The following is a 10,719-nucleotide window of genomic DNA, read 5'->3' on the forward strand; positions in this document are numbered from 1 at the left end:
TTTCTGCAGAGGCCTGACAGAGGGCGCTGCTGTTGATCGATTTCTCCTGCTGCCCTGCCCCGAGGTGCCCTGGGCTCATGGGAGCTGAATCAGGGGCAAAGCCCTCCCCACCAGGCTTTCTCACAGGTTCTGATCTGTATGCGGGCCTTCGGCCTCAGTTTCCAGATGACAGTGCTGTTCGCTTCTGTCACTGATCTACAAGGCTGCGGCAAAGGCCGGGCTGGGTTTGTGCCTAGCCTGGCAGGAGCAGCCCCCATAGTTGCAGCCGCCTTGTTTTCCAGCCATTGTTTGACTTACTGTGGTCAATGACTTTGGGTGACCCTAATGTGAGTCCATTTTACTACTGAAGAAAGATTTCTCAAGGTCAGGCCCTAAGTGGCAAGAGACCTTATTGGAAGCTCAGATTTGTTGGTTTAGAGCCACTTCCAACAGGATATCATATTGAATCTTGCAGACCCTGGAGATGAGCCCATCCACTTTGGAAAAGCCTTTTCCCTCAAGACTGAGCACAGTTTCTGTCTGGACGTTTGCAACTACTCCCCACCTCTGGCCTCTTTGGGTACAGCCCCTGGGCCAAACAGACCTTCTGGGTATTGTCTCTTGGACAGTGGTCAGCCTTACCACTGGTCAGTGCCCAAAGCTCTGACCTCGGCCCCTCAGAACAACAGGGTCCTGAGGCCTAATCCACACCTTGCACACACTTTCCTCCAAGGCCTTCTGCATGTAAGGCTCTGGATTGGAGAACAGGCTGCTGACAGTCTAATAGGAATACAAGCCTTGTGCATACATGACTGTCATTGAAAAGAATGCTGACCTACCTCTCTCCGCTCTCTGCCACTTAACTAACTGTGAGACCTTGGGGAACAACTCATTCTCTATTAGTCTAATTTTCCACTCTGTAAAATGGGGAGAGTAAAAGTACATACATTGAAGGGTTATTACGAAGACTGAATTAACTAGTGTGTATGATGCTCTTAGCACAGTGGTTGGCACAGTGGCAGATGGGAATATAATTTTAATTAATTAATAATTTATTCAACAATAATGAGGGCCTAATAAGTTCCAGACATAGGGATATAGGAGGGACAAAACAGAAAAAACCTTGCACTCACAGATCTTACAAAATAATAATTTTTACATAAGCCTCTGTGTAAGCTGCCTTTCCTGAATAAATTATATCATACAGCACTATTTTCTATAATGTTTTCCCCCCATTATCAGTTACACTTCTTTCAGGTCTATTTCCATGTTGGTGGTTCTCAACTCAACAGGGGTGATTATGCCCCAGGGGACAGTTGACAATGCCTGGAGGCGTGTTTCTTTGTCACAATTTAGAGGTGCTGTTGACCTCTACTGGATAGAGGTCAGGGATCTGCTAAACATGGTACAGTGCCAAGGGCAAGTCCCCATAACATATTTTTATCGTGCTCAAAATGTCACTAGTGTCAGGCTGGTAAACCCTGGTCTATGTTATCACCAATCCTTGGAAGCCCCCTCTTCCTTCCATCAGATAGGTTCCCTGTCCTGAATATTTCCCCCATTATTTCTTTGCTTTACTTATTGTTTATATACCAATCTCTAAACACTGTAGTGTTTAGATTTGTGAACTTTTCAGCTTAATATAAATGGAATGATACTGTACTTATTTTTCAATTATTAGCTTGTTTCATCGAAAACTTTTTTCTAATTGCATTTTTCTACCTCTGTTGTTTGGAGGTTATACCAGGCACAGTGCCTTATCATTTAGTGGGGGTTAATGTAGAATAATTTGACCTGCATACTTAACATATTCTCAAGTTAATATGTCTGTTTTTACCCTCTTCCTAAAGAGGATTTTTGAACTCCAGTCATTCCTACTGAACTAATCAGATTTGTCTAGTATTATGGTTCTTTTTTAACCCTCAAATTATCCATTATTATTTTGTAAGTCCGTATGTATTTTTAAATTAACTTACAGTGTCTATGCTCATCATCCCTCTAGCATCTCAGCTTCTCTATCCAGGATCATACTTCTTCTACCTGTAGTACATCCTTTAGAATATCCTTAATAGTCAACTCTCCAATTTTTTCTGAAGATGGCTTTATTTTGCCCTTGTTCTTGAAAGGTAGTTTCATTAAACACCTTTATTTTTTTCTGAGTACCAGGAAAATATTATCTCATTGTCCTCTGGCTTTGATTGTTGCAACTGAGAAGTCAACAGTCAGATTGTTTATTTTTTGTGGGTAATCTGCCTGTTTTCTCTGGTTGACAAAGTGAGACATTGAGCAGCACTGTGTAGTTTTACTATTATGCTTCTTTGATTAATTCCCAACCATTTACTGTTTAAGTATTGTCTCCTGTCTGTTCATCTGTCCATTCTTTGGGTTTCAGATTACACATGCTTTAGACCTTTCATTCTATTCCCCTGTCTGTTAATTTCCTGCAATTTAGATTAAGTTTCTCTTATGTTACAGTCACATCAATTTATATAAATGGATGCATCATTCCAAGTTTTCACTGTGACCTCACTCATCTTATCCTTTCTCTGGACTTTTCTCCTTCATACACTCGTTGCTGCTAATGTGGAATCTACTCAGCCTTCAAGACTTTGTTGCCTCTGTAAGGCCTGCCCTGACATCCAGGCCTCATTAATCTCCTCCTTCTTGTGTCTTTTCTAGCACTTACTGTCCTCTGCATGAGGTAACATGGGGTAGACCATAGAGCACTGGACTTGAAATCCGAGGTTCTGAGTCACATTCTAGCTCTACCACTTAGAGCCGTGGCCGTCTCCTGCTTTGGCTTGCCCTTCAGCCTCCAAGAACCCTGCACTCGCTCCTTCTGCAGGCTGCCCTACTTGCCTTGCTCCTCTGTTTTCACCTTTCTGTCCCAGTCTAACTGTCGTGGCTGTGCGTGGGCCCCAGAGCCGGGTGGGGTGTCTCCCTAGTGCGATACCACAGCACATGGGCCCATACCTCACATGGCCCTTATCGCTGTTGGTTGCGGTGGCCTTACAAAACTTTCTGACGAACTTTATTTCTGTTCAGTCAAAGCTTCAAGAAGGCAGGAAACTTTCATGCGATGCTGATTCTCAGGTGTCCAATGTGGGGCCTGGCCCCTAGAGAGTGCTGAATAACTGTTTATGAAAGGGATGAAGGAAAAAAGGAAGAAAGGAAGGAAGGAGAGAAACTTCAGGTGCCGTGTGGTGGTGGTGGTGGTGGTGGGGGCTCTCCATTTCCTTCCCTCCCAATCCAGCTCTAGTTGTCTACCTAGATAGTCTGGGTGGGAAGGCGGTGGCTGGCTTGACTGCTTCTCGATGAGTCCTGGTCAGGGAGGAAAGCGGTAGCCCCCACTGGTGTTGGCTGTCTCTAAAATGGGGACATGGGACAGTGTGTTTGCCTCTGTGTCCTCTGCTTTGGGCACAGGGAACTTCCGGCCATGCCTCCTATTAAGTAGGAGAGGAAGGGGAGGGTGTCTGCCTGCCTGGTGAGCTCGGGACAGGCATGCCGTGCGATGGACAGAAATCACCAGTGTAGTGCCTTTGGGGTCATGGGAATGAGCAGTCAGCTACCTCCTCCCCTTCTCCTGTGTCACAGGCTGTAAGTAATCCCACCAACTAAAGGTAGAGGTTAAAGGGACAGTGTGCTGCCGTGCACCTGTCTTATCTGTTTCTGAAATGCTAAGTCATTTGACCTGAGAGTTGTAATGTACCCTTGAAGTGGATGGATTAAGATGATCACTTAAATATGAAAGGACATGGAAGAAATTGTGGGCTTGGCTGAAGCTCTGTTAGCCAGGTGAGGGCCGAGCTGGACAGGTAATCTAGGTTTTCTGGCTCCCTTCTGCTTCCTGCCCTCCAGAGCCTGACCCATGAAGCTCATTGCCTCCTGAGCCCTGCCTAGATGGGAATGCTCCCTAAAAGCCTTTCAGGGGACTTCCACTGTCCTATAAACAACCCCAGGGCCAGACCTGACTTTCATGCTGTGGAGACACCACATTGTGCACAACGCCAGAACCTCACAAGACTTTGTTCTTTGAGCTGAAGTGAAGCTTAATTCTGTGGACCTATTAAGAAACGGTCTCCCTAGTGTCCGCAGGTCCATGGAGGAAGTCTTTTCACTTCTTAAGAGGAAATACTGTTTTTACTGCTCATTCCTGGGTACTGGAAAGAGAACTGGGGCAGTAATTGTAAGTCATTCTGGTCTTATCATTAAAGTAGGACTCTGAGGGTTCTCCTCAGGGCAATGCTTGTTGACTTGTATTTGTAATCAATAGATGCTATAATTCCAGCCATTAGTAATGCTTTGCTTACCCAGTTAATCCAAATTAGTGTGGCTTAATTTGGAGGAAAGCCTGCTAAACTCGAGTCCTAGTAGAAACTGTGTTCCCAAGCTCACGAGTGGCCGCTCTGGGCCAAGATGCATCCTGTGTGGGACGAGGCAAGGCCTGGACAGCCCTTGAGACCCCTCTCTTCCAGACACCCTTGTTGGGAGATGAGGGGCAGGGGTAATAAATAGTGGGGGATGTCCAGGGAAGGGATTACAGCCTGTACTGACATTTTTTTTCTTTTTTAAACCAGGAATTATTAGCCGAGAAGATGCAGAAGGTCTCCTTGAGAACATGACTGAGGGAGCATTTCTGGTCCGGGTCAGTGAGAAAATCTGGGGTTACACCCTCTCCTACCGCCTGCAGAAAGGGTTCAAGCACTTTCTTGTGGATGCCTCTGGGGATTTTTACAGCTTCCTGGGCGTGGACCCCAACCGCCATGCAACACTCACTGATCTCATTGACTTCCACAAGGTATCTCTCATAGGAGTGCTTGCTGGGAGATGAAACTGGTAGAAACATGAACAGAAGAGAGAGCCAGGCTGCAGGCATCATAAAGAACTGGGGATGGAGAGGGAACAGGCAGCCCCAGAAGTTCCTAGGGTCACAGGGCTATGGAACTGGGGTGGAAGAGACCAGAGGTTGTCTAGGCAAGACTGGGGCACTGTTCTCTCTGGCTTACCCTCTCACTCATACAGTCCCCTCCAACCCTGGGCCCCAGGCCTCTTCTCAACTTGAGTACCTGACTGCTCCCTACTGTTGACACTTAGGGGCTGGTCTACCTGCCTTCTGTCCAAGTCCTTGTCTCACCCGCAACTCATTGTCAGGATATCCCTCTTGAGGACATTTCAGGCAGGTCTCTGGTAGCTTTGTGGAGTGAGCTGAAGCCTAGTGGTCAGCCCTGGGGTTAGAGAAGCTTTCCTAGTAGACCTCCCATGAAACTTGCCCCAACTACAGTTTACCACTTGGTATGGGTGTGACCTTGGGCAGGCTTCTTAGTTTCACTGAGTTTTTCCTAACCAGCAAATGGATGTAAAGAATACTTAGCTTAACGCTGTGATCAAATGAGGGAAGGTACATAATAGTACTCTGAAACTGTAAAGTGATATGGAAGTTCTTGTTGCCCAGAGTAATTTTGTTATTTGTTCCCCTGCCATGGACCTCATGTTGAAAAAGATGTTGACTTCCAAACAGTATATGTAGACAGAAACAACTTTTGGGTTAATGTAGCTGTTGGTATCAGCAGTAACTGGGAGACAGCCAACAGTGGACCTCAGTGACCCAGAAGGGTGGGACCCAGGGATTCTGAAAGACAGAGTTGTGGTAGCTCAGGAGTCCACCATCTACCTGAGCTTTGCAGGTGTAGAAGGTCTCCCAGAATTACTTGACTGTCTCACTAGGGTTTTACTATAGTAGGGACTCTTGCATTTGTATAGCTTTTTCTCCATGGATGTCCCTAGGGCTTTAGGGACAGCCCTTGACCTGATCTTATACATAAGCACATAGAATCCCCTATTTGCAAATACCTGTACACTGGGTAGAGAGCGCTGCTGGAAAATTGGACAACAGGGTAGATTTCTACTTGTGTTGGGAAGAGCTTTCTAACACCATAGGAAAGAGAGAGGGAAGTGATGTGTGGATATTGGCACCTTCTTTGTGTCAAGCATCATGCCTATTGCTCTCCATCCATGCTCTCAGTTAATTTTCATGATAGCTCTGCAAGGGAGGCATTTTAGTCCTATTTCACAGATCAGGAAACCAAGGCCAGGGAGCTTGAGTAATGTAAGTTTTTGTGGCTGCTACCAGCCAGATGCAGGAGTTACGCCTCAGGCTATTTGCCTCTAAAGCTTGTGCTTTTTCCTGTGTAAGCTTCTTTGAGCAGTGATGAGTTCCTTGACCTTGGAAGTGTCCAAGCAGAGGGAAAATGTCCATCTCTTAGAGATGCTATGGACATATTCCTGCATAGGAAGGCTAGATCAGACATCTTTGAAGGTCTTTATTCTCTCCCAAATCCAAAGTTTGAGACTGCCACTTTAGTTTTATACCACTGAACAGAGAGCTCGTCCATGCCCATGTGGTGATCTGGTGGCCAGCATTTATAAATTAAAATTTTAATTACTTGTTAATTTATGATTACATTGTAAGATAAATCAAATACAATACAAAGTGAAAGACTTCTTCATTGCAACCCCTGTTTTCACCCTCCACCTTGAATCACCGGTCTCACACGTACCTATCCAAGTATTTCCTGGGCATTGATATAGGCATTCATGTATATAAGGAAATATACAGTATGTTACATTTTTTCACATAAATTGGATAATTCTTTGCCAGTAGCTCAGCATTTTAATTTTTTAACATGCTTAATATACCATAGAATGTATTTTTAAAAGTCTGGTGCCTAGAATAGGCTGTCGAGCTTTAAATTCCACCCTCATTACTGGTGTGACTTTGGGCAACAACTCAAACTTTTGTGCCTTAGTTTCTTCCTCAGTGAGATGGGTTTAATAGTAGCACTCACCTCTTCAGGGTCACTGTGAGGTGTCAAAGAGATAGCACTGTGTAAAATGTACAATACACCTGGCATTTGCAAGTTATCAGGACATTGGCTCCTATTGAAATGTGTCTATGAGATCTTTCCATGTCAGTGAGTATACTGCACCCTTGTAAATGCCCTATGGTATGGGTGTATATACAATTTAATTATCCATTCTCCTTTTGATGGCCACTTATATAGCTCCCAGGTTTTCATGATCACAAATAGTGCTGGAAAGACTTTCTTGTGTATGTTGCTTTGGGCACATGTGCAAGTATTTCTCTAGGATGGATCCCTAGAATGTGGAATTGCTGGATGGAAGATAATGCACATTTTAATTTGAAAAGATCTGCCAGATTGCCCTCCAAAAATGTAGCACCAGTTCATGCTCCTGCCAGAATCATGCGAGGCTGCTTCCCCACACTGCTGCCAATGTTGGGGATTAGCTATCATTTAAATTTTTTCCCATTAGATGGATAGACACTATATCTCATCATTGTCTGGCTTGCATTTCTCTGATTAGCACTGATGCTGAGGATCTTTTCATATGTTTAACAGCTACTTGGATTTCTTCTGTGAATTACCTGTTCATATCCTTTGTCCATTTTCTACTTAGCTGTCTCTTTCTTATTGATGTGTCAATTTCTCTGGCAACTAAATTGCTCCTTATCTATGCCCATCCTGCTCTTTAGGTCTTATGTGGGCATTTTCCTTTTAATTTAAAGGAGCATCCTTTTCATTTCCAGTTTCTTTATAATGCCTATTCTGGTATCGTGGATGATTTTTCTTCTTATTCCACTGAGGAGATTATGCATCTCTTGCAGGCTCTTTGTTTGTTTTGTAAACGTGGTATTTTCTTAGGAGCCAGTTCTATAATTGAGTTTGGCATCTTTCTTTTATGGTTATGATTTTCCTTAAATATTTATCAATTTTGAGCTCTGAGATAATTTTAGAACTTTGAATTTCCTGTTTATCCATCAGTAGATATAGTCCCTGTTTCCCAAGTCCCGTCTCTCTATGCTTTTAAGGGTTGGAGTTGACAGTGAATGGCTCATCTTTTGGACATGGGAATGTCTGAACTCTTTAGGTGTCTTCTGCATCCCGAGGAAGGAGGGTGCCCCCCACCAACTCCCTGATCTGCCTGAGGCAAAGGCCTCTTCTGTCTGGGGTTCCCCAGCCCGTCCCACCAGTATTTGCTCTAGCCCTGCCCCATAGTAACTTCTTCTGGTTTTCAAGGATTCTTAAACATTGTTGCTTTGTTGATGGCCATCCTTCTTATTTCCTTGTATTTTATGGATTTTTAAAAGCTTATTTTTTTTCCTTTAATTTCTATAAATTTGAGTGAGGAGGAGGCAGACACATATTCTTAGTCTTTCTATGTTGACCCAGTCTCTCTCCTGTAGCTGTTTATTTCTCTTTCTTGATTAGAAGTGAATTTCCTTTGTTTTTCCTTTCAGGAGGAAATTATCACTGTTTCAGGGGGAGAGTTGCTGCAGGAACCCTGTGGACAGAGGGACAGCCCGCCAGACTACCATCTGTTGTTTGAATGATTTTTTTCCCTTACCAGTTGGACTCCTTTGGGCATCCTTTTTTTTTGAACTCAAGAATGTCCCAGCTCAAATCCTTGTGGCCTTCTGGAAGACCCATTGCCATTGCTAGGGTTAAGTAGATTAGAATGTCTAAAGGGATGTGAAATATATAGCACGTGTGCTACTGGTCCCCATCCCCGAGCCCGGGACAGAAATTGCTAATAGTTCATGCAACTCTCTCATGAGGAGTTCAGATTTGACCTCAGAAGATGAAGCCTGTTAGTCACGGCTGCCCTAAGCTGAGCCCCTGGAGCCCACGGATCATGTTTTAATAATCCAAAAAATTCTTGTGCCGAACTCTGAATTTAACACATGGTAGACATTCAATAAATGTTTGTTGAATGAATACACTTCTTTTGAAAAGTCTTCCAATACTGATCAGCAATGATTTCTAGTTAAGTTATGTCCTACTTGTCACTATTTATAAAGTTATGGTTTAGAGAAATATTATAAAGGGTTCATATGGAAAATACAGATACAATATCTTTAAGGATGTCTGTATTCAAACCACAATGATATGATCATCAGAATTATCCAAACATTCTGAGACCATCTTCCATAACAGATGACTGATACTGCTCTGCCTTCCTTATTTGCCTCTTCTGCCACCTCTCTTCTGTCTTGGAAACATATCTTGGCCCTGGTTTTGCCATACTGAGGCAGTGTTTTCATGTATTCCTATAAATGTGCTGCAAATTTGGGGTTAATTATAAATCCAAGAATGGTTTATAGACATTGGATAAGGCTTCTGCTCCCTAGGTCTTGGCCTTCTTTATGCAGATTGCTCAAATAATTACTTCTGCCTTCACAGTCGTTTTGATTTTGATTCTACTGTCAACTTAATTTGAGTATGTTCTTCATATTAAGAAGACCCTTCTAATACCTCCTCAATAACTGTCAGGGGTGGTGGCTATTTGTTCACTTTTCACATTTATGGACATGTGCACAGAGACAGCATGTTATGATGAGAGTAGTCCAGGCTCTAGAATCAAGCAGACTTGTGTTCAGCAACCCACCATGTAACTCACTAGTATTTTAATACAAACAGCATTGCATTTGATGAGAGTAAAGGACTCTGGATGTCAGCGAACTGGTTTACCTAACCTGCTGGTTGTACCAAACATCTCTATGTTCTACTTCCCCTCATGCCTCACTGGTTCCTTAGATCCTTCACCTCATCTTTCACCTGGGTCGCCAAGTCTGCAACTACTTTTGCATGTGCTCTGTGCTTCCCACTGTGTTGATCAGCTTCGTGTGAGCATAAGCCAATCATGCCTTGCCATGTATGTGTCATGGGTTTCTCATCTGTGGCCACAGAGGCATAAGACACCATGCATACCAGAAGAGCTGGAAGCTACGTCTCCATGCAGTGAATCTTGGAACAATGGGTGATAGCGGCTATAGAGGGACTCTTCTGAGAAGCAGTTCTCCATGTGGCCTCTTGGAAGACACTCCTGCAGGACTAGTCCTGAGCTACTGGCTGGTCATGATGAAACCAAGCAGAGGCCGATCAGTACCATACCCTCCCGACTGCTCCCCTCCTCTGCCTCCCTCCTCTTGCTCTTTCTCCTGCCCCCCTGGGATTGCACTCTTGATAAAGTAGCAACACACAAGCATTTGCCACAGGCTCTGCCTTTTAGGGACGCTAGGGTGAGGGCTCATTGGGCAAATGTGCTCAGTAATATCAGTTTTGCAGCCTGGCTCCATAATTCCCATCCTGTCTGCCTGTCTTGCAGGCCCCCTGAGTGAATAAAATGCAGTGAAGGAGGGAACTTGCTTTCTGAATCTCAAGTGCTTTAAAACAATAACTGATTATTGCTAAAATTACCTTCTTTCTGTTAGACTCCAAGGAACCAAATTTTAACTTGGGCTGTGCTACTTATCAACTATGTGACTCTGTTCAAGGCATTTAACCTCACTAACGCTGAGAAGGGAATTTTCTGTATGGCCATCACTAGGTTTCCTGGCAGGTCAGTGAAATGATAAATATGAAAGCTTCATCCAAATGAAAGATATTGCTAATAACAACCGCAGTAACAACAACAACTATTTTGTGCTTAGCAGTGATGTGTCAGGGGAATACAGTGTGATATTTTCAAGGTGTTAGAAGAAACTTCTCATTCCAAGAGCTAGTAGCGGCTTTGAAAGCAGACCGAGCTGGGTCACGAAGCTGAATCCCCAAGCTGTTGTTCTTGTCACCCCTAATTAACATGTGAGAGACAACAGCTGAGTTCTCTATACCTAACACATTTATTTCATTTTATTTGGGGCTGCACTTCTGCATGTCTCAT

The 10,719-nt window shown here is 43.9% G+C and overlaps 1 protein-coding gene across 1 annotated transcript in view; it reads left to right on the forward strand.

Annotated features, from left to right (window-relative positions):
- Nucleotides 1–8,840, forward strand: part of SH2D4B (SH2 domain containing 4B) — an 88,485-nt gene extending 79,645 nt beyond the window's left edge. Inside the window, exons 10-11 of the mRNA XM_073240042.1 lie at nucleotides 4,557–4,777; nucleotides 8,297–8,840. Of these exons, the coding sequence (XP_073096143.1) occupies nucleotides 4,557–4,777; nucleotides 8,297–8,389 (314 nt within the window). The 3' untranslated portion in view covers nucleotides 8,390–8,840. The remainder of the gene's footprint in view (nucleotides 1–4,556; nucleotides 4,778–8,296) is intronic.
- Nucleotides 8,841–10,719: the final 1,879 nt, after the last annotated feature.

This window comes from Manis javanica, chromosome 7 (assembly GCF_040802235.1).
Source record: "Manis javanica isolate MJ-LG chromosome 7, MJ_LKY, whole genome shotgun sequence".
NCBI classification, from domain to species: domain Eukaryota; kingdom Metazoa; phylum Chordata; class Mammalia; order Pholidota; family Manidae; genus Manis; species Manis javanica.